The sequence below is a fragment of the Gobius niger genome, assembly GCF_951799975.1.
Source record: "Gobius niger genome assembly, chromosome: 23".
NCBI lineage: Eukaryota > Metazoa > Chordata > Actinopteri > Gobiiformes > Gobiidae > Gobius > Gobius niger.
In genome coordinates, this window is record NC_136874.1 from 4,360,671 (window position 1) to 4,385,366 (window position 24,696).

Consider the following 24,696-nt stretch of genomic DNA (forward strand, 5'->3'; position numbering starts at 1 on the left):
GAGGAGAGACGGCAAGACGATGACGCACTATTCGATATACGGACGTTTGTAGTTTATTTACGGATTAAAAAAAAAAAGTTTATTTACGGATCCAACATGACAGCAGCAGACACGATGGTATTTTTCGATCAAGCTTTAGACCTTGTTCTAAATAATTTAGCTCAAAAGTTTACAGCGGGTGCGTCATACGTCATCGGATACGATGATACGATTGGCTGTGGCTACGTGCAGACACATGATAGACTTTTTTTTTTTTTTTTCGTATCGCCCAATAAACGAGTATGGACGATCGTAAACCACACCTCTCCTACGAGAAAATGAATTGGTGGTCCCCAGACTAAATATCACTTGTGATTTTAGTCTGGTGTTAGCCAGGCTACCGTCATCCAGTGAGTTAATTCCATCTCCCGGGTTAAAAAACAATTCAGCTGGACTGAACTTTGAATCCCGAGAGCTTCCTCATGGCATTTCTTTGTGATAACAATAGTGGTTGTAATGATATGGCTCTTTGTTCTTCATGTTTTTACCTCTTTTATGTGCAGAAAGTCCTTGGCGTCGAAGGATATCGCTGTAGCCGGGACGGGGACATCCTCGTCCAGAGCTCCACAGTAGCTCACGTTGGTTCTGACGGCGAACGCTACTGGTTTAGTCTGACAAGAAGAGGGGAAAAGTAAGTGAAATATCTGTGTTTTTGTGGTTCAAAGCTCAGTAAACCAGGCTAAAGTGGAGATATTTTTACAGGAGAACAAGAACATGGTGTGATGGTACCTTGGCCCTCTCGAGCTGCACCGTGGCCTGCTGCTCCCTCTCCTGTCGGCTCTGCCCCGGGCCCTGGACGTGGGCCGGGCTCGGGGACTGGACCTGCGCCTGCACCAGGTCGCGGTCCTCCTCCAGAGACACATCGGAGTCCGAGGGCCGGCTGGTGTACGAGTCGGCTGAGCCCTGCGCCGGGAAACACAACCACACAGGAGGTCAAGGCACTGCAGGTGAATGAGGAAACTTTCTAAATGCAGAGGTATGAGTTTGAAACGTTTGCTGTGGATTAGTGGCGTGAATATCAGAAAAAAACGGAGGTGTTTGGAGAGGTCGAGTCCGGCGTAAAGGGCAGTGCAATAGTCTGTGCTCGAGCTGAGGCCTGAGGAGCGAGTCGAGGTCGGCCCGGGACAGGCGTGACCTTAGCGAGGACGGGGAGCCTGAGGTGGAAAAAGCTCGGCACAAAAATAACACCCAGATTTCTCACAAAAGGAGCAAAGTCAAAACTGCGAGAACAAGGGGGTGTGTTCAGTCTTTCCTTAAAGGGATATTTCAGGATTTTGGACATAGGGCCTCATTTCCTATAGTTATCCAGAGTGTTGTTGATTTCGGGAGATATTTTTTTTGTACTTTATGCACTTATATTTGAAGAGCTACGTGGCACTAGGCTAATGCAAGGCTAGTGCATTTCTATGGTATCAGCTAGCCTGCATTAAAAACAGTGTGACCCGCTCCACAGAGCACCTGAGGCAAATCACTTTAATGGTTATAGAATATTTTATGGAATATACTTGCATCACATGAATGATCGCATTTTGAGGGACTATTTTCTAGCAGATCACTCCACCGCTCCATAGCTTACAGCCAGGAAGCTGCTCAAATATAAGTTCTTCTAAATGCAGAATAGTTTAAATGATTCTATCGACACAGACATTTATATGGTTAGTCTGGTGTTATACGTGATTTGCCTCAGGCAGGGGCGGACTGGCCATGTGTCCTGTATTCTGGAAGAGCACAGAAGGGCCACTGGCTCTAGGGCCACCGGTCTGGCCTCTCACTTTACCTTATCCTCACCCCCGGGCGTAACCGAGCTTTACCCAAATCTAAAAGCTTAAAAGAAAAGCATCCTAAAACAAAAATGTGCTGGAAAAGCAACAAAAAAGTGACAAAAACACAACAAAATGTGACGAAAACGTGACGACAAAGCAATGAAAAAAGCGATGAAAAAACAACAATAACATGAACAAAACGAAAACAACGAAAACGTGCCAAAAAGCCACAAAAAAGTAATGAAAAAGCAACAAAAACATGACAAAAATGCAGCGACAACGTGACAAAAAGTTACCGTCACTTTCCTAGATTTTTGCTTTCAAATGAGGCGTTACAGCGTTGCTCTCCAGTCAAGAAACCTTTTGATTTGGGTAAAGCCGAACTGGAGAAAATGCTCTCGGTTAAGGCGGGGGGTAAGAGGTTAACATATGTATTTGTGGAAGTGTCACATATACGCTAATTTGGGCCAGGCTGACCAGAGTCCAGGGCTGTTTTTCAGTCCCAGTCCGCCCCTGGCCTCAGGTGCACTGTGGAGCGGGTCAGACTGTTTTTAATGCAGGCTAGCTGATATCGTAGCAATGCGCTAGCCTTGCACTAGCCTAGCGCCACGTAGCTCTTCAAATATAAGAACTGCATGAATTATAAAAAAATGTCCAGAAATCAGCAACACTCTGGATCACTTGGAAATGAGGCCCTATGTCAAACATCCTGAAATATCCCTTTAAATGAAGAGGAAAAGCAAATCACGTGACAAAAATGTGATGAAAACATAAATAAAACTTTGATTACTCCAGTAGCTACAGTAACATTGTACATTTGGAGATTTGAACTTGAAGGTAGGACCTCACACTACACAAAAAGGCTCCGTCCGTCATATAACTTTAAACATTGATAAAGAAGTCAGTATTCAAACACTCAAATCAGAAATGAAACTCATCACCAAAAAGATCAGTTGAACAAAGAATACAAAGGGAGGGAAATCACTATCCTTATTCTCAGGAGAAATACCTGCATGGTTTGCCAGTCCGAGAGTCTCCTCAGTCTCCTCAGCTCTGCTCCTCAAAGTCTCTGAACTGAACATCCTGAACTCTGCTTTTGTTCTTGCTAATGCAAGACTCTGCTTTGCTGTGGACCACTGACACCAAGGGCATCAATTCTGGCTTTTCCCCCTCCCCATTTCTTTAAACGAATGGAAGCTGCCCTCATAGTTGTGTTCAGACATCGTATGTGTTCCTCGTGGTTTACAAATCTGTGATATTACAACTCAACCTGCCTTACTTTAAGCTGTAAAGACTCAAGTTTGTGTTTGCAGACTGGTTTTGGCCACAGGATCGAGATAATCATTATTTTAGATTTATGACTTTTTCTAAGGCTGATGTTTTTTTTAATAATGGCTCGTGTAAAATTCTGTGTATCAGGCTTCTAAACTGTAAAATGTGTTGAACTGTGACAGCAGGGGGCGCTCTATTGAAGGTGTAGAGCTGATTTATTAGGATGTTAATGCTTAGTAGGCACTTCAAATGGAGTTTGTTTAAAAGAACAAAAAAGGTCTCTATGACTTATGGTTGCGAAGTTATACACAAAAGTCTACAGCAGGGGTAGGCAACCTCAGGCCCGGGGGCCAAAATTGGCCCTCCATCATCAAACTCTGGCCCTCGAGATGATTTTGAGAAATATCATGATCCAAATCAGAGCTCAAATGCCTGTTAAAGTACTCTAGAAATGTTAAAAATACGGTCAATCCCAAAAGACTACTCTAAGAATACTAAGAAATGATTTAAATCTACTTGAATTAAGAGATTAAATCTAAAGATTGAGTGGATTTGGTCTGGCCTCAAAACAGATGAAACCTATTCTTGCCACTGGAACAAGCAGAAGTTTCTCTTAATTCAGATTATTTTGTATAATTGATCCTTTTGGCCCTTGGTCTTTTGACGATGAAGAAAACTGGCCTTCCACCGAGCAAACTTGCCAACCCCTGGTCTACATCATAAAATATATGAAATACCGATTACCGATACTGAATGACCGATTTTCAGCGCGATGTGTCTCATTTCCCCTGAGGCCTAGGAAGTTGTGGGTGGGCTCATTTTAGGCAGCATAGCTCCACTGTTTATTTGGAACTGAAGTTTCACACAGAGAGAAAGTGGCTGCGGCCTATGCCAGGCTACATTTTAAAGCAGAGCTAAGAAACTCATGCCCCTATAGGCCATAAGCGCCACTGCAGGTGACAATGTTTTTTTTACTCATTAATTGTCCGTGAGAGTAAATACTACGCTGACTACATCCAATTACACATTTTTTGTCACTCAGACTTGGCTGTAAATACTGTTTAAGTGGGGTTAGCCCGTAGTTAGCTTTGCCCGTTAGCCGGTTAGCTTCTTCTTCCTGATTCTATTAGTGTGTATTGGTGACTCCGACCCAGAGGCAGGAAAGTTGCAATTGTGGTTTTCTGGCCAGAGACACCAGGGGGAGATGAAAGACCCTCCAATCATCCCATTAACATATTAACATATCCTTAATTTATTAATGTAAACAAGTTACTTTTTTTATTTTCGGTTCTACTGGTTCTACTTCTACACTGCAAAAAGTAATTAACTAGACTAGTATAAACATCTCAATTTGAGCACAATAATCCAAATTTTAGTTTGTTTTGACTAGTTAAGAAGTTCTTGGGCATTTGTCCCAGATTATTTCACTTGTTCTGAGATGTTTCTGACTCGTTTCGATACATTTCGTCCTTATTTCAGGTCATTTTCTTTGCCAATGGGGTAAGAAAATTGGTCTTATCTCATTGGCAATTTTACTTTTCTTATTTCAAGCGAGATTTACCCTAGAACTGGTCTGAAATGTCCTCAAACAAGCAAAGTAAACTTGGTCCGATCAGGAAAAGTGTCTAAATGAGTGAAAACCGCTCAAAACAAGATACACTTCCTCAATTCAAGTCATTTAAGCCAATGCTTGATATTTACTTTTTGTAGTGACTTGTAGTGGAGCGCTTAAACTGTAAGCCATTATTATTATTACATGGCAAAATCAAACAGTAACACATTTCCAGCTCAAACTGTCACTCAGATTTTACCACTCGATTCAGAATGTTATAATATGATATTTTTCTCTCTAGAAATAAAGGAAATTGCAGTATTTTTAGCATTTTCATCAGGTATTTGATTGATATGTGAGCAAATATTCCTCTAAATCATCTTGAGGGCCAGATGCTGGAGGCCTGACGTTGCCTACCCCTGCTCTATAGGTCATGTTAATGAAATATACACACAAAATCCTCCATTCCCGACCTTTAAAGGCTGTGCTATATGTTAGAACAGACCTTTAACAGTCGCCACCTTCACACTGTGCTTGATAAACTGGCCCCTCGGTCGGAAACCTGCACTGGAAGCATTATTTCTTCTAGCTCATCCTGGACTCATACAATGTTTAAAATCTGAAACGTTTGCCCCCGCCCCAGCCTAACCCCCCCCCTCTGCTCTCTCAATCCTGCCCACCGTCCGCTAATGACAATTCAATTAGGAGAGACCATTAGCCGGGCCGGTCGATGCTGCAGTCATCACTAGCTAAGCACTTTACACGAGCCACAGCAGCACAAGGAGCGCTACGTTAGCAGTTAGCATGGTTTAGCTTAGCCAGGGCCGGGCCGTCCCACACAGCAGAAACAAACGCTGACTGGACCACAATATATCTATAGGCGGAGAGATGAAGAAATGTACAAAAGTGTTGCATCTTGGGGATTGTAGGAGTACATGTGGTCAGTCTGGGGTTGTTAGCCACGGTTAGTTCGAATTAGCTAAAGTAAAAGTGGCACATGTGTTTTTAGACATGGTTTATAACATAATTTAGAGAAATCTGTGGCTGTTTGGAACCAGTTTAGTCCCTGTTTGAGCTGGATCCAGGTCTGGTGGTGATGAATTGATAGAACTGAAGCTTTTATGACTAATTTCCAGGGGGTTTGTCTTATTTTATAGTGACACATTTGACACAGTCTTTGCTGAAACGTAGTTAACACAATTATATTTAAGATTTTGCTAAAGATTGTCCCCAGCTTTCTTTAGGAGAAAGCACAATGTCTCGAGTTCGTGTCTCCGATGGTAAACACACTTCTCCTGTATAAGACATCCAGACTGCGGCCTATTCTTCATCCATCCTCTCAAACACCATTGTTTACTCTCTAACATTGTGGCTGGAGTGAGTATTCTGGCCTCTGGACTCCACACAGGAATCAATCAATCAAATGTATTTATAAAGCGCTTTTCATACCGAAAGGTATTAGAAAGTGCTTTACAGATTACAACATTTAAAACAATACGCCTGGCACAACCTCCCATATATATATTTTATATATTAGGATTATAAATAGATAGTCAGTTAAAAGCTAAGCTAAAAAGGTGGGTCTTGAGCTGCTCTTAAAGACATGAACGTTCTCTGCAGCCCTGAGCTCCTCCTCGGCCCTGAGCTCCTCCTCAGGTCTGAGCTCCTCCTCAGGTCTGAGCTCCTCCTCAGGCCTGAGCTCCTCCTCAGGTCTGAGCTCCTCCTCGGCCCTGAGCTCCTCCTCAGGTCTGAGCTCCTCCTCAGGTCTGAGCTCCTCCTCAGGTCTGAGCTCCTCCTCAGGTCTGAGCTCCTCCTCAGGTCTGAGCTCCTCCTCAGCCCTGAGCTCCTCCTCAGGTGGTTCCAGATTCGAGGGCCGTAATATTGGAAAGACGCCTCACCATGAGTCTCTTTGTTGACTTTAGGAATGGGCCAGAGACTTACTTTTTTGATTTTTTTGACATACTCATGAATTTGTGCTCTACAAGTCAGGGACTGGATCGAATCATCACGTGGGCCGGATGTGGCCTGTGGGACCTCTTTGGAGACCTCTGATATACAATATTCGCGTATAACCTAATATTTTATTGTAGCTCGTGTTCACAATTTTACCAGAGTGCCATTATTTGTTCATAATTTGATGAATTTATTTCAGCCATTTGTTTTTTTTCCTTTGTTTTTTCAGAACTATATAGGCTAATGTTCCTATTTCTCACGGTGTGACCCGGGCGGGGGGTCACAAACCCCTTTACCTGTTATAATGGGGGCCGCGGCTCCAAAAGGTTGAGAACCACTGCACTATTCCAATGGAAGTCTGGTTGAAAGCACTGATAGATTCAAATATTTGGGACTGTGGGTTGACCAAGAATGATCCCTTTAACCCCACATTCAATATAAAACAACAAAACAAAGTAAATGCTTGTCTTGGTCGACTCTACAGATCCATCCACTGCTTCACCCTCCATATTGTCATTGTTTACTGCAGATTTGTACTTCCATGTATTTGACTCATCACTATACCCTACATTTCTAACACAACATATAGTTTCTTCTATTTTATTGCACAATCACATTTTTTGAAGACTGTGGCATCATTTTATCTTGATACTAGTCCAGCTTGTCCCTCATTGCTTTAAATACATCCTTGTTTGCTGTAATACCTTCAAATCACACTGTTCACAAAGCTCCACCATCTTCCCACTAATTGGACCTCATTTTCTGCCGGATTCGCTCCTTCAATCCCCTCCCCATCAGGTGCATCATTTCTACCAGAGCCACATCTCGACGGCGGCGCCTGAATCCCCCTCATCCCCCTCATCCCCCGCCTCCAAACCCGCCGCACGTCCCCGCGCTCTGAGCAGCATTCATCATTTCCCTGCGTCTTCTCCGGGGCCCGGGCTCGGATGCAGCTGTAGCACATGTGAGTCATCGGGCACACAATGACCTCACGACGCTCGCCGCCTCTGAGCGAGAAACCGGGCGCCGCGCGTCACGCCCGACGTCACGCGCCACGACACACGGGGGGGAAAAAACACAAAAAACACCCCGGAGTTTTCACCATAGCGCTGGTTTTACCGGGGTTTAAGGCTTCGGGTTGGAAAGGGAAGTTGAAGGGGAGATGAAAATGCAGGTTTTTGTTCAGTCTTTTCCCTGATTTCGTACTGCAAGGCTTCTCCTAACTTCCAACTAATAAGGCAGACATGTTTTCTTCTGCTTAAATCCTCCATCTTCCTGCTTGCTCTCCTTCATTTGAATCCAAACTCTCCATCACTTTGCCTTTCACCTTTAATTCAGTTGCTCCACATGCTTTTTCACATTCATATTCCCTCCTGAAGACCTGGTTTAGTCCTGGTTTAGTCCTGGTTTAGCCTTATTCTTCCCATCTCCAAGCCCTGGGGCAACCTTTTGTATATTGTATCTTGTATAGGAGGAAAAATGCCTTCTTATTTGGCTAATCTGCAGGTTATGTGTTCGATACTTCCTTCTAATACACTTCCAAAGATTTTCCATGAACTTTGCTTGATGTTGAAGCTCCCAGACTATATTTTAGGTTTGTGTTTCCTCATTTAAAGGCCTGTGTATGTGATTTATCCCCGCTTTAGTCTCACAATCCCCTTCCTTTCTTCCACACGCTTTCCCCCTTTCTTTGCCCCTTTTTCTGCCCGATTTCCCCGGCTGAATCGAGCCTTACTCCATCGCAATGCCTCCTAGCCTTAACGTCACGCTAGCCTAATGGTTCCCACCCCCTCCTCCTCTTCCTCCTCTCCCTCCTCTCCTCTCCTCTCCTCTCTCTCCCACCCAACCCCCTCAATGCACCGCACCGCGTAGCATCCGAGCCCATCCGCCTCCACCGCTAGCATCCGAGCAGGCCCCTGTACGACAACACACCGAAAAATAAACACTCACCGCCTCTGAATCTTCAAATCCATGCAGGTACAAGTTGTCATACATGGAGGTCGGCTATCCCAGTCCGCCTGCTCTCTTTTCTTTGCCTTCCTTTCCCAAACGACAAGGAGGAGGAGGAGGTGGAGGACGGGGGGAAGAGGGGGAGGAGGAGGCTACGAAGCGTCCGAGAGGGTGAAAGGCTCGGGAGTGCGGGAGATGACGCCAGTGTGGTCCCTCCGATGCGGCCGGCGACGCTCATGCATGGGTGTGCGGGCTCGGGAGTCCGGCGCGGGGGGGAGGACGTGGGTGAAGGGAAAATAACAATAACAACATCCGACGGAGAGAGGAGAGAGGAGTCGACAGCGCGGGGGGGGGGTTAGCGGGTGGTCAGATCCCCACCGGCGAAGGAGAGATCGCTACCGGGAAGAGGAGGAGAAGAAGAAGAAAGGCTTTCCCGACAGGAGGCGAGAGCATCCTCAGCGCGAGCGGCGGAGAGAGGGGAGCTTTCCAGCGTCCAGGCTGCTGCTGCTGATGCGAGCGGAGAGCACAGCCCTGATTGGACCAGAGCTCAGAGAGGGGGGGGTTATTTATTTATTTATTTATATATTTGCCGAGGGAGGAGGGAGGAGGAGGGGGGGGGGAAGAGACCACCATTTTCCTCGCACAGAGATGGCATCATTAGCAGCACCGGGCCCGGGCACAGATTGGAGGATAACAGAGGAGGGGATGGAGATGGGTTTAGTCATCGGGTTTAGCTCCTATTCTTCTTTGAGTCTTGTGTCAGTCCTGAATCATAGTCTGCACACAGTCAAGTTAATGCTACAACGCCAAATACTATATATGATTAGACTCATTTTAGAAGATGGCCGCTGTGAGGAACGTGAGCTGAGACCGTCTCTACACAAGTCCCAGTATTTAATGTTATAAATAGCATAAATGCACCAGTAACATAAGATCGAAGTCGTTTCGTTATATATATCCACCTCTACGCAATTGGTGAGATAGATAACTACTCACGAGTGTGATTTGGCTAAAGATAAGAAGCCTCCAACGCTGAGTGGCCTATTGTTCCCCTGCAGCCATGCCAAAACGCGGATCAAGGGAACCTAAACGCATCCGTGATCAACTATCTTCGAGTGATCTGGACGAAAATGCAACATTTACTCCGGACGATCGAAAAATGTTGCAAGCCATGGTTGAAAAACTTGGAAAACTGGACATTTTGGATGAACTGAAAACTGACGTTGCAGAACTAAAAAGATCAGTCGAGTACAATCATGCTGAAATGGAGGAAATAAAAAGGGAACAGGCAACGCAAAAAGTAGAGGTAACAAGCCTGAAACTAGAAACTACTAGACTGACAACGGAGAATGAGAAGCTAAAGGCGGACCTGTTGGAGCTCCGCTGCAGGAGCATGCGGGACAACCTGCTGATCATGGGGATTAGCGAAGATGTAGGAGAAACTTACAGCATCGCGGAGAACCTCGTCAGAGCCTTTCTGCAGGAGCAACTCGGAATCCCGGAGGAAGACGTCAAGAGGATCCAAATGGAACGAGCACACAGGATTGGCAAGCGCAAGGAGGATGGTAAACCGAGACCTATGGTTGTGAAGTTTACTAGCTCCAAATGCAAAGACGGAGTGCTTGCTCTCTCCAAAAGGCTGAAAGGCACTACATTCTTCATAACCAGCCAATACCCAACGGAAGTGGTGGAGAAACGACGTAAGTTAATTCCAATTATGAAGTCCTTTAGGCAGAAGGGACAACAAGCTCGCCTTGTTGTCGATAAACTGTACGTTAACGGTGAACTGTACAGACATGGGGATACACGTGAGGAACAATAACAATGTCGCGCAGTGATTGCGTCATCGCGACATCACCATGACGACGGCTTGACTAACATGACTTGACATTTCGTTTTGGAGCTTTTCAGTTTATTCTGGGACTGGACAATGTAGTTAGATGTTGGGAAACGGTCAACGAAGGTTTTATTTTGGGGGGTATGTGTTTGTTTGTCCTGTGTGCTGTGGGTGTGCATGTGGGGTGAATGGTGTGTCTGTGGGTTTATTAGAGGGGATATTGATTTCCTCGGACATAGCAGGTGATACTGTGGTTTTTAGTTACAAGATTTTCATGGTTATGAAACTTATGGTATTAAAGGAACCAATAAAATATAATGAATTCACTCAGGTCTCATGATTTATAAGAACGATAATGAAGTTGGAATAATTAGTTATAATTGTAATGGTCTTGCAGACAACAGAAAAAGAAAACTTATATTTATGTGGCTGAAGGAAAAAAAACAAGATATTTTTTGTCTTCAAGAAACGCATTCAACAAATGTAGATGAAGAAAAATGGAGAAAAGAATGGGATGGTCCGATTTTCTTTTCACATGGTCACAGAAATTCAAGAGGTGTTATGATTTTGATAAAAAAACAAGTTAATTTTCAATTTAACTCTATGGAAAACGACTTACAAGGACGCTGGTTAATATTAAATATGATCATTCAGGGTCAAAATATTTGTGTTTTGAATTTGTATGGGCCAAATGGTGATGAACCTTCTTTTTTTAAAGAAATAAGGGAAATGTTGCAGAAACAACAAGGGGAAATTATTACTGTGGGGGACTTTAATGTTGCCCTGGATAAAGTTATGGACCGAAAAGGGAATTCTTCAATAGATTATCATCCTCAGTCTTTACAAAAGATTCAAAATGTTATGGATGCATTTGATTTAATTGATATCTGGAGATTAAAGAATCCTAGTTTAGTTCGGTATACATGGAGAAGACAAAATCAGGCAAGTCGTATTGACTATTTTTTAATATCATTTTCATTGCTAAGCAAAGTAACTGCAATATCAATCGATGACAAATTGCGCTCAGATCATAATTGTATAGGATTAAATATTGCAATTGAAGATAATACACGTGGGCCTGGATATTGGAAGTTTAATCAAATGCTTCTAAAGGATGATGAATTTATTGAAAAAACAAAGCAATTTATTACTGACTTTTTTAAAAATAACGTAGGATCTTCAAATCCCCAAATAGTCTGGGAAGCCTTCAAATGTTGTTTTAGGGGATATGCCATTGCGTACTCTTCATGGAAAAAAAAACAACTTAAAATGGCAGAACAGGAATTAAAGAAAGAAATTGAGGATTTACAACAAATTATTGATAGCAATGATAATCCAACTAATGAGCAACTGAATTTTGTAGCAGCCAAACAGGAGGAGTTAGCAGACTTAGTTGAAAAACAATTATTGAAAAGTTATGATTGCAATAGAGCAATCTGGATGAAAAAAGGTGAGAAATGTTCAAAATTCTTTCTAAATATCCAAACAAAAAATCATTCAAAAAAGAACATTTCCAAGCTTATTCAAACAAATGGAAAGGTATTGGCTACACACACCACATTGTTGAAAGAAATGGAAAATTACTTTAAAAATATTTTTTCAAAACCGGTAATCCCTCCTGAAACTACACAATTTTTTCCAGAAAATTATGAAGAAAAAAAATTGAATTTAGAAGAAAGCCAATCGTGTGAAGGCCTCATTAGAGAAGAAGAGCTCATGGAAGCTGTTAAGTCCTTTCATCCAGGGAAAACCCCAGGATTAGACGGAATACCTATTGAGGTTTATCAAGTATTCTGTGAAGAGATTAAGAAACCATTGCTTTCTAGTTTCAATTACTCATATACAATGGGTTCTTTGTCTAACTCTCAAACAGAAGGTCTTATTTCTTTGTTATTGAAACAGGAAGCAAATGGTCAGTATAAAGACCCAGTTTATCTAAAAAATTGGAGACCAATAACACTTCAGTGTTACGATGCTAAGATCCTGGCTAAATGTTTGGCTACAAGACTAAAGTCTGTTTTGTCAAACATTATTCACCAAGATCAATCGGGTTTCCTACAAGGAAGAAACATAGGAAACAATATTAGACAATTATTAGAAATTATAGAAAATTATAATACGGAAAATAAAAGAGGATTAATCTTTGTTGCCGATCTGGAGAAGGCATTTGACAAAATTAGCCTAGATTTTATTTGTAAAAGCTTAGCTTTTTTCAATTTTGGTGACTCCTTATTGCACTGGATCAACACGTTATATAATAAAACAAACTGTAGGATTATCAATAATGGATACATCTCTGGGACAATACCTCTGTTAAGAGGCTTAAAACAAGGGTGCCCTCTGTCTCCATACTTATTTATTATTGCTATGGAAATATTGGCGATAAAAGTCAGATTGAACAAAAATATTGAAGGGCTCAGTAATAATAATATTGAAAGTAAAATAACAATGTATGCAGACGATACAAGCTTCTTCATCAGTCCCAATCCTCATTGTTTACAAAACCTTCTAAATCTTTTGGACATCTTTTCACAGCAATCTGGACTAAAGCTTAATTATGAAAAATGTAAAATATTAAGGATCGGAAGTTTAAAGGGAACGTCGTTTAAAATGGAATGCAAAGTGCCTGTTGTGTGGACAGATGGACCAGTTAACATACTTGGTGTTGTTATCCCAGAGAATCTGGAAGACCTAGGTTCAGTAAATTATGATAATCGACTAAGAAAGCTGGATAAAATACTGCAATTATGGAAAGGGAAATCCTTAACTTTGTATGGTAAAATATCTATTGTCAACTCTTTAATTATTCCTCAGTTTATTTATCTATTTTTGTCATTACCAGCTCCATCACAAAACTTTTTTAAGGTTTATGAGCAGAAGGTATTCGATTTTGTCTGGGACGGCAAGCCAGAAAAGATCAAAAGAAAGGTTTTGTACAATGAATATGAATATGGGGGTCTGAAACTTCTAAACCTTGAAGCTATGTGTCTGTCTTTAAAAGCATCAATTGTTCCAAAGATGTATCTCAATACCGAGTGGTACACAAGTGTCCTGCTGGACAAAAAACATGTACTGTATCATAAGAAATTGTATCCGTTTCTCCAAGTGATGCCTTCCCATTTTCCATATGTAGTGAGTCTGCTGGGAAATATCTCGGGGTTCATAAAAGAAACAATCCACTCATGGTGGTGCTTTCAATTTTATGTACCAGAAAAAAGAGACGACATTTTGCAGCAGATAATATGGATGAACTCTAATATTCTAATAGATGGAAAGCCTTTCTTTTGGAAGAATATGTTTGAAAGAGGAATCATTTTTGTCAATGATATTATCAATGAGAACGGTAAGATCATGGAGTATGATGAATTCAGAACTACGTATGGCGATGCCTGTTCCAGCTTTTCATTTACTCAACTAACAGGAGTAATTGGGAAAAAATGGAAGCAAGTAATTAATTATGGAACTACTAAATTATCGGTCTGTAAACCTCCAATAAGAAACTCTAGTTGGCAAAAAGGAACAAAAATAAATAGAAAAATATACAATTTTTATTTAATAAAGAAATCTCTGAAGGCTGCCCCATATAGTACATGTGGAAAATGGGAGGACTACTTTGACTCCCCGTTGCCATGGGACGCAATATTCAAATTAATCTACAAAACTACTATCGATGTGCAAAATCGTTACTTTCAAATTAAAATTATTTATAACTTCTTACCCACGGGTAAAATGCTAAAACTGTGGAATATGATAGAATCAGATGTTTGTCGTTTTTGTGGTCACGAGTCCGAATCTACCCTGCATTTGTTTTGGTATTGTCATATTGTGTCTTTGTTTTGGGTAGAAGTTGAAAAAATGTGTTTAAGGATTGGTTTGTTTATGAAGCTTGATGTGGTTTCTGTTACATTAGGAGAATTTATTGACTGTCATGATTTAGTTAATTTAATTATTGTACTCGGTAAAAGGTTTATTTTTAAGGCCAAAAATAGATATTCACTTAATATTACTTTCTTTAAAACATTTATTCAGAATTTCTTAACTTTAGAAAAGTATATGGTTGAAACAGATAATGATGCCAAAAAACACAAAAGTAGATGGGATGGTCTCAAATGCTTATTTTGAAAGTGTCATTTTGATTAGATTATATGAAATCTGTTGTTCTCCTAATTTGAGTGTACATATAAATGAAAGTGTGTGTTGCTGAGCCCGACCTGGACATGATCTGGATTGGACCTGGTTTTAAGAACCCTATATAGACCTGGTCTGGTGAAGATAATGTCCTATAGTTTTTTTTTTGAAAAAGAAAAAAAATAAAAAATAAAAAAATAAAAATAAAAATAGACAAAAAGTACCTAAAATAAAATTAAAACAATTATGGATGAACTTGTAGCTAATGAAAATGGTGCCGTCAATGGACCAGCAACACACACAGTTTCCTGTGCCACGAACTTTGTTTCTTTGCTGACTGCAGTGATGTTTACTGTGGGAGCCTGAGTACTGTACTGTAGGTAAAAGCCCTTTTTGTGTGAATGAGTGTGAATGAGTGAGAATGAGTGTAAATGGGGGTGGAGGGAGGGAGGGAGGGTTTTTTGGGTTGGTGCACTATCTGTAAGTGTATCTTGTGCTTTTATGTTGAATGAATAATAAAAAAAAAAAAGAAAAAAAAAAAATAAAAAATAAAAAAAAAAAAAAAAAAAAATACTATATATGAATGCCCCTAACGCAGAAAATAATCAGCACACAATCCATTTCTTCAGATTTGCGACACAGAATTGGGCAAAAAATGGGTCAATTATGGGGTCGGTGTGTTTTAAACCGTCATCCTGGTGTTTCCAATGAACATATGCAGTAAAACATGTGGAGCAATGTCATAATTTTCCAATACATTAACATTTAATGCTTGTATGAATGACTCTCAGTGCATTTTAATGTAGCGTAATGATCATTAGTGTGACATCGTCCTCATTATTTCAGTGTTTTTCATTTAAATACATCAGACAATGTGTTCTGCGTTCAGTAGTTTTTATTATTGTGAAGTTTGTGTGTGTGTGTGTGTGTGTGTGTGTGTAAAGGCACTGTCAGTCAAGTCTATTTTTATCCCAGGCGTTTGGTGCATTGTTTCTGTGTTCCGCGCGCCGCTGGCCCCCTCTGCTGGCGGCGGGGCGGGACTGCGGGGGATTTACCTGTCGGAGGATGAAGCTGGTGGAGGTGGTGCTTCCGTCCGAGCGTTTCAGGCGACTCCTCCGGGAATAGGTCCCTCTGTTCACCTGGGGAAGAAGCAAACACACACAGGTTTATTTACAGTTTCATCTGCCTCAGTTTTACTTTGTTTTGTTTCATCACAGGTTCAGTAAAGTCTAAATCTGACTAAACATTAAACAAATGAAGTTGAGAATGTGGTGGTTTCAGGGTTAGCAGGATTTACACACTGCCTGAGCAAAACACAAATGATGCCACTCGGATTTAACATCTCCATCATCAATACAACACTGGATCTTCTGACATTGAAGAAGCTTTTTTGTGAATGAGCTGTAATGAGAGATAAAGGCGTCCGACCAGGGCGATGGAACCCTAACTTTCTCAACATCGATGATGAAATTATATTTTTGCACAATCAGAATCAGAAATATGCCAAATGTGCTGGTAAGCATTAAACGTACATTGCATAGTCGCTCAAAAAGATAATTGTTCTGAACAGACAAAGGGCAGAAAAAATTGTTTCCCTATTTCTTCCCTCCCCCTTTTTTTCTCTCTATTAATTTCCCATTTTTGGAAATTTTTCCCAAAATTTGCTTTATTTTTTCTGAATATTTCCCATTTTTTTCCCCCATTTTTTGTGCAACTCTCCTATTATTTTCTCATAGTTTTTCTCAATTCTTCCAATTTTTGTTTCTCAATTAATTTCCCATTTTTCCCAATTTTTCCCCCAATTTTTCCTGAATATTTTCCAGATTTTTTTTCTAATTTTTCCATTTCTTTTCCCCCCCAGTTTTCCTCAATTCTTCCATTTTTTTCCTCAGTTAATTTCCAGTTTTTCAAAAAAAAATCCCAAATTTTTCCCAAATTTATCCCAGTTCTTCCTGAATATTTTCCAGATTATTTCCTAATTTTTCCATTTTTTTTTCTGCAACTTTTTTTTCTTCTCTTTTTTTTATTAATTTATTTTTCCCTATTTTTTTCAGTCCCCCCATTTTGTTTCCCTATTTCGCCCAGTCCCCCTTTTTTTCTCTCTATTAATTTCCCTTTTTTTTCTGAATATTTCCCATTTTTTTCCCTAATTTTTTTTTCCAATTTTTTGTGCAACTCTATTTTTCCCCATAGTTTTTCCTCAATTCTTCCATTTTTTTTCTCAATTAATTTCCCGTTTTTCCCAATTTTTTCCTGAATATTTTCCAGATTTTTTTCTAATTTTGTTTCCCTATTTCGCCCCTCCCCCTTTTGTTTCTCTATTAATTTCCCCTTTTTGTAAATTTTTCCAAAAATTTGTTTTATTTTTCCTGAATATTTCCCTTTTTTTTTTCTAATTTTTCCATATTTTTTGGGGGATTTCTTTCCCCCCAGTTTTTCTCAATTCTTCCATTTTTTTTCTCAATTAATTTTTTTCCAAAATTTTTCCCAAATTTAGCCCCGTTTTTCCTGAATATTTTCCAGATTTTTTCCTAATCTTTCCATTTTTTTCTGCTACTTTTTTTGTCTTTTCTTTTTTTTTTCCTTCAGTTTTTCTCAATTCTTCCCATTCCCCCCCTACTTTTTATTTTTTATTTTTCTTCCCACATTTTGTTTTGCAACTTTTCTCTCCCCACACACTTTTTTCTCCATCTTTTTCCTTTGTCGCCCCTCTGTGTAAATTCTCATATCTCATATCTGAATGTTCTGCTGTATAATGTTTTATTCCCAGGGTCAGTGAACACAACAGGTGACACATCAAACCCTACACGAGTCTCATGACAAACTTCTCCTTTAACTCTCTGAATAAAAGCGCCTGTACATAAATCATCCTCTCTACCTCACGCCTCTCCTCTCATTCATCCTCCGATCCTCCATTAAAAGCCTTTTTAAGCCGAATCCCCGCGGACCAGGGCTAATTATCTGACTCCGCTTCGACCCCATTTTGTTCAAATCTCCAGGCGACCACAGTGGAAAAATAACCGCGGACCTACTTCCCCAAATCTGACTGAAAACAGGCTACCTATCTGGGGCAAGGTCCAAAAAAGAAGCCAAAGAAAAGCAAAAATAGCTGATCAGAGTTACTATTATTCAAGATATTCAGATGAAATGTGCTTTAATGGCAGCTCTGTGTCTGCAGATGCTTTACCTGGAAGATGGGCGCGTGGATCCCCTCCCCGATCTTGTTACGGATGTAAATGTGCCGCGACATTTCGGCCAGAACGTCCGTCCAGAGTCCAGGCTGCTCCGGACCGGCCCGGCGGACTGAGGGAGCGGGATGGGGGCTTCTGGGATCCAGGGTCTGGGACTTACGACTGGACCGGGGAGCGACTGAACGCGAGGCAGAGACGAGGTGATGGAAAGTAAGTGTTGGAGCGAGGAGTTGGTGAAACTGAGGAGAAAAGAGAGAGTTTGGGTGGAATGAGGGAGGGAGAAAGTCCAGGTGAGGAGGAGAGAGGAGCCGGAGCGGAGCTACAGGAGAGACGAGGCGGAGCGGAGCGGAGTGGAGTGGAGTGGGGGTAAATGAATGAATGAGAGGAGAGAGAGGAGAGAGAGAGAGAAAGGGAGAGGAGAGAGAGAGGAGATAGAGAGGAGAGAGAAAGAGAAGGGAGAGAGAGAAGGGAGAGAGAGACAGAGAAGGGAGAGAGAGGAGAGAGAGAGAGAGGGGACGGAGAGAGAGAGAGGAGAGAGAGAGGGGAAAGAGAGAGAGGAGAGAGAGAGAGAGGAGCCGGAGAGGAGCTACAGGAGAGACGAGGCGGAGCGGAGCGGAGTGGGGGTAAATGAATGAATGAGAGGAGAGAGAGAGAGAGAGAGAGAGAGAGGAGAGAAAGAGAAAAAGGAGAGCGAGAGAGAGAGAGGAGAGAGGGGAAAGAGAGAGAGAGAGAGAGAAGGAAGAGAGAGAGAGAGAAGGGAGGGAGAGAAAGAGAAGGGAGGGAGAGAAAGAGAAGGGAGAGAGAGAAAGAGAAGGGAGGGAGAGAAAGAGAAGGGAGGGAGAGAAAGAGAAGGGAGAGAAAGAGAAGGGAGGGAGAGAAAGAGGAGGGAGAGAAAGAGAAAGAGAAGGGAGGGAGAGAAAGAGGAGGGAGAGAAAGAGAAAGAGAAGGGAGGGAGAGAAAGAGGAGGGAGAGAAAGAGAAAGAGAAGGGAGGGAGAGAAAGAGAAGGGAGGGAGAGAAAGAGAAGGGAGAGAAAGAGAAGGGAGGGAGAGAAAGAGAAGGGAGGGAGAGAAAGAGAAGGGAGAGAGAGATAGAGAAGGGAGAGAAAGAGAAGGGAGAGAGAGATAGAGAAGGGAGAGAAAGAGAAGGGAGGGAGAGAAAGAGAAGGGAGGGAGATAGAGAAGGGAGAGAAAGAGAAGGGAGGGAGAGAAAGAGAAGGGAGAGAGAGATAGAGAAGGGAGAGAAAGAGAAGGGAGGGAGAGAAAGAGAAGGGAGAGAGATAGAGAAGGGAGAGAAAGAGAAGGGAGGGAGAGAAAGAGAAGGGAGAGAGAGAAAGAGGAGAGAGAAAGAGAAGGGAGAGAGAGAAAGAGAAGGGAGAGAGAGAAAGAGGAGGGAGAGAGAGAGAAGGGAGTGAAAGAGGAGGGAGAGAAAGAGAATGAAGAGATAGAGAAGGGAGAGAAAAAAAGAGAAGGGAAAGAAAGAGAAGGAAGAAAGATAGAGAAGGGAGAGAGAGAGAGAGACAGACAGTTAAAGAGAAGGGAGAGTAAAGGTGGAGAGAGAGAGAGTGAAGGAGGTGGTTATTATAAGAAGTGGGTTGGCATAATTAATTCAAATAAGGCTAAAGCAAGTCCTCGGGCTACTTTACTTAATATCTAAAGAAACAAAGATGGTGTTAAGGACAAAACTTTATCCGCTTTTTAACTCAAAATCAATCATTTGTCCATTTTTTGGGTGGGTTTTATTTGCTCAATTTAAATAACAACAGGCTGGAAAATGTATGGATCACGACTTTGACCAGCAGAGGGCGACACTGTAAGAAGCTGCTCGGCTTTACTTTGACCAGCAGAGGGCGACGTTGCAAAAGAAAATAATATCACTCACCTGAGCTCATGCTTTTAGTTCATACACTACAACTGAACTGGGATATATCTTTCCCTTTATGTGGACATGCCATTCATTATTTGAAAGCTTAGAACCTCAAATAACCTCAAAAAGCTGCATCATTTATAGATTTTTATTATGGTTTTACAAAGTGGCTCTATTTTAGTTTGAGACACTTTCCCGAAATAGAAACCTCCACTCTCTCCACGACTTTCTCCACCTGGAAAGTTCAGCGACTAAGTTTAGATTCAGACGCAACTTTTCAAAAATGGGTCAAAACTTTGTACTTTCAGTCGCGACGCACTCGACTGGGAAGACCCGGAAAAGAAGTAAGGCAGGAATAAAGTAGGACAAAAGAGGAAGAAGGAAAAGGTTGGTAGCATTTTATCAGATATATATATATATATATATAGGCCCATGTGTTGATATCAAAGTAATTAAGAAATGTACAAACAAAAAAACACAAAAATGTGAAGAAAAAAAGACAAAAATGTGATTAAAAAGAAACAAAAATGTGATTAAAAAATGACACAAAAAAAGTGATGAAAAATGACCCAAAAAAATTAGGAAAAAAGAAAAAAATTTGAAGAAAAAAAGACTAAAAATGGGAAGAAAAAAACACAAAAATATGAAGAAAAAAACACAAAAATGTGATTCAAAAATGACAAAAAAGTTATGAAAAAGAGACAAAAAATTTAGGATAAAAGACAAAAAATTGAAGAAAAAAGACAAAAATGTGATGAAAAAAGTGATGAAAAAATGACAACAAATTTAGGAAAAAAGCCGAAGAAATTGAAGGAAAAAAGACAAAAATGTGAAGAAAAAACACAAAAATATGAAGAAAAAAACACAAATGTGATTCAAAAATGATGAAAAAGTGATGAAAAAGAGCCAAAAATTTGAAGAAAAATAGAAGAAAATTTTAAGAAAAAGAAGAAAAAAATTACAAAAAAGAGAAAACATTTTGATGAAAAAGAACATCAAAAAAGTGACGACAACACAGCAACAAAACAAGGACAAAGATCTGTTTACTTCAGTTTTGTAGTTCTTAGCTTTCAAAAAAGGGTAAAGCCAAACTGGAGAAAAAGCACACAGTGAAGCCGAGGTTAAAATACGACACATCTAAATCACTTTTCCATTTTCAAAAGTCCCAAACTGTCCCTAACCCTGTTGGAGAACCTCTGGGCAAACCTTCTATCTAAGCACTTTTACTGCATCTATAATTCACCGCCTTTTAAAAGGGTCCGGGCAGGTAAAAATAAAAGTCCGCGGAGAAATAAAAGTTTTGCCTCTACCTGGGCCTCCGTCAATTATTCATCACGATGATGACGGCGCGTCTGAAAGTCCGACAGAGAAAACCGGGGTTTATTTTGGCACAAACATGGATTTATTTGTTCTTACAGTGTCCATTATACAAAAATAGTGTTGGAAAAGATCTGACAAATGAAAAATGACAGAATAAACCGTGCTACAAAAGCGTTATTTCTGGATATTAACATTTCAGAAGCAGAAGCAGTACAGTACATGTGGTGATAAGTAGCACCCGATACAGTAGTGTCAAGTTAAGAGGTAAAAGTTCTTCTTTTTCTATATTTCAACTCATGAGTTTCCCCAGACTAACACTTTAAAGGCCAGAAGTGAAATAAAACTGGTTTAGGTTTTGCACAGTGAGCAGCAAGTCCATTTTCATGCTTTTTTATGCCATTTTATTATGTTACAATGTTGTTCTCTCCTCAAAACCTGCACAAATTATTTTTCCCTTTGTTGAAACAGCTGCTCAGCAAAGGGGAGCAAGAGGAGGGGGAATGGGAGGAGCTTAGGGAACCAGAAAGTGAAACTACTGGATATTTTCTTTCAGTTTAAGATCAATATTGCATTTTTCTAACCAGCAAAGTGTGAGATTGTGATAAAGACGTGTTTGAGATTATTTTTTACTAAATACCAGACGTGGGTACTAGTACTAGTACTGTTACTTTTACCCAAGTACAGGTACTTAAAGCTACTCTCAGCTGCTTCATTTTGCCGTACTGTTGCAGGGGGAAAAAGCTCTGCACTGTAGAAATAGTTCTAAAAGGAAGTATTATGTTCTAAATGCCAAAAAGAAAAACATTGAGACTTACATGAAAGTTGCAGTTTAGCAAATATATTTAAGTCTCAAATGTTTACTTTGCTCCATATCTGATTTACGCTGATAAATGTGTGTGATGAATGAGATTTACGTGTCTTATTGAATCCATGATCAGAGCAGCGTATGGAGGGGGGTGAGGGGAGAGGGCCTGGTGAGGAGGGGGCAGAGCAGGGCTCACTACTGACACCTACTGGCAGAAAAAATCAAAAAGAAAAATATGAGGGCAGCTTTAAAGGGACTATACGGAGTTTAAAAATGTTAAAATGATGTATTTTCCTCCCTCTACATGTTCCAGCCATGTCCTAATGTGTAGAACGATCTCAGACCTGTTCACCACAACTGCCTCTAAAATCCTGCACTGTTGCTCAAAAAGTTGTTATTTCGGGTCTGAAGTGCCGAGCTTAATATAGAAGCTGCAGTTACACGTATGACCTGAGGTGGCAGTAGTGAGTATAAAATGGCTAACTTGCATCTAGCCCCTTTAAAGGGGGGGTATTATTATTATCATTCCCTCATTAAAAACATGCCTGAAGTGTTGCCTTGGCACATTCACGTATTTTTGAGTAATCTGTAAAAACTCTGATGGCGGCCATTTTAGGGATAGGTTTGCCTGAGTCCTCCTAGGAACGCCCCCACCTCCTGGAGACGCCTCCAAGCTTTCATCACCAGCCGAGTAACCAACCACTGCTCCTCAGCAGAACCCCCTCCCCACTGATGCCACAGACAGAGTGTGAAGGGGGCGTGTCGGAAAGGCTCAGAGGTTCAGAGGCCTATTTCAAGACATTCACTACAGCCATTTTGAGAGAGTAATTTTATACAAGGCAGTTTTTCTAATTTACTGCATTTACAGACCAACAGAAGGTTTGGTCATCATTGTAGAGTGATATAGACTGGTGCTATGTGACTGAAAAAAGCAGAATACCCCCCTTTAAATAAGGAAAATGTGGAAGACGGCATCTTGTCATAGAAGTGGGCGTGGCTTCTCCGAGGAGGAAAATAGAATCTGTAGAGAAACCGTTTTTTTCGCTTCTACTGAACAATCTGCTGTGAGTAAACATCCATATGGACCCAATTTACACTTAACTGTCTTTATGTGTGATAAATAAGTTCATCTTCCATCAGAAAATGGCTAAAAACAGTGAAAAATGTCTCTAAAGATTCTATTTTCCCCCTCGGCGAAGCCACGCCCCCTTCTATGACGAGATGCCGTCTGTATCTACTCCTATAGCTCCAAATGGGGTGAAGTTAGAAGCGACCACGCCCTTCCACAGGTACAAAGACCAGACAGGTACGCATCAACTCGTCTAAACTCAGGTAAGAACATATCACAGTGTGGAAGAACCTGTTCCTTTAACTCTGTTTTCCCGAGACTTTTGTCAATACATGAAATATCTGTTGATTCATTGTTTATGAATGAATAAAAATAATAATCGTGATCCTTTTTTAACGCTTCCAGTGAAGCCAAAACATTCACATTTCAAACAGCTACATTTCGCTACTTACATTTACATTTAGCAATAAATACGGTCACTTGAGAGAAAGTCCGTTAATACAAACTGAGTAAAGTTACATTCAGACAAACCTTAAGTGCTCGATGGTAATGTGTATTTTTACCTTTTCTTCTACTCTACCTCAGCGATGCGTTCAATATCAGTCTGGAAAAACAGCAACAACGAGCTTAATAATTGTAGCATTGTTTAAACACAGTTGACGATCACAAAGATTCATTTTTTTTTTGTCATATTGTACAATTCAGTCCCGGAACAATGTCTTTTTTTTAATTCAGAAACCACGAAAAAATGAGGTTTTATTCATCTTCTCCGAGGATAAACGGACTTCTCGTCTTTTAAAGTCCTTGGACGAGCCTCCTGACCCCGATCGTCCACGGGGAGGGCGTCTGATTCCAAGTTTCTTCTTTCAAAGTCGGTCCTCGATGCAACCAGGAACAAAGTCAAGCAAAACAATGAAAAGTTTCCCCCCCAAAAAATCTGCTTTTTTTGTAATTTGTCCAGTCTGGAGATAAATATCAGCAACAGCAAACGGACACAAAGCAAAAGGGGGAATCAGACGTACGGGATTTTGTTCTTTGTTTCCTGTTTTGGGCAGGAGTAGCTTAAAGGGATGTTTCAGGATTTTTGACATAGGGCCTCATTTCCTAGTTATCCAGAGTGTTCCTGATTTCTGGAGATTTATTTTTTGTAATTCATGCAGTTCTTATATTTGAAGAGTTTCGTGGCGCTAGGCTAGTACTAGGCTAGTGCATTCCTATGGTATCAGCTAGCCTGCATTAAAAACAGTCTGACCCGCTCCACACCTGAGGCAAATCACTTATAACACCAGACTAACCATATAAGTGGAGTGATCTGCTAGAAAATAGTCCCTCAAAATGCGATCATTCATGTGATGCAAGGTCAGTTATATTCCAAAAATGATTCTATGGACACAGACGTTTATATGGTTAGTCTGGTGTTATAAGTGATTTGCCTCAGGTGTGGAGCGGGTCAGACTGTTTTTAATGCAGGCTAGCTGATACCAGGGGCGGACTGGGGCTGGACTCTGACCCAAGCCTGGCCCAAGCTAGTGTAAATGCAGCACTTCCACAAAGACATATTTTAACCTCTCACTTCCCGTCTTAACTGAGTGCCTTTTCTCGAGTTCAGCTGTACCCGAATCTAAAAGCTTCTCAACGGTGTAACGCTAAATTTGAAAGCTAAGCCTACAAAAGTGATCGCTGCATTTTTGTCACATTTTCTGTTGTTTTTTGTTGCTTTTTCATTACTTTTTTTGTCACTTTTTGTTCCTTTTCCATCGCTTTTTTCATTGCTATGTCGTCATGTTTTCGTCACTTTTTTGTTGCTTTTCACCCTCGTTTTCGTCACTATTTCAACGCTACTCTTTTAAGCTTTTAGATTTGGGTAAAGCTCGGTTATGGTGGGGGGGTAGGAGGTCAAGGAGAAAATTGAGAGGCCAGACCGGTGGCCTGAGAGCCGGTGGCCCTTCTGTG

The 24,696-nt window shown here is 41.0% G+C and overlaps 1 protein-coding gene across 3 annotated transcripts in view; it reads right to left on the reverse strand.

Moving 5' to 3' along the window:
- The window catches only part of LOC306982191 (voltage-dependent L-type calcium channel subunit beta-4-like), a 33,247-nt gene extending 15,335 nt beyond the window's left edge, over positions 1-17,912 (reverse strand). For 2 of the 3 annotated variants that reach the window (XM_079582039.1, XM_079582040.1), the window contains exons 1-4: positions 17,682-17,912; positions 15,550-15,633; positions 769-942; positions 528-650 (exon numbers count right to left, since the gene is read on the reverse strand). In XM_079582039.1, the coding sequence (XP_079438165.1) occupies positions 528-650; positions 769-942; positions 15,550-15,633; positions 17,682-17,744 (444 nt within the window). In that variant the 5' untranslated portion in view covers positions 17,745-17,912. Of the gene's footprint in view, positions 1-527; positions 651-768; positions 943-8,529; positions 8,799-15,549; positions 15,634-17,681 lie in introns of those variants that run through there. The other variant, XM_079582041.1, reaches the window with a different exon arrangement.
- Between the last annotated feature and the right edge of the window lie 6,784 nt (positions 17,913-24,696).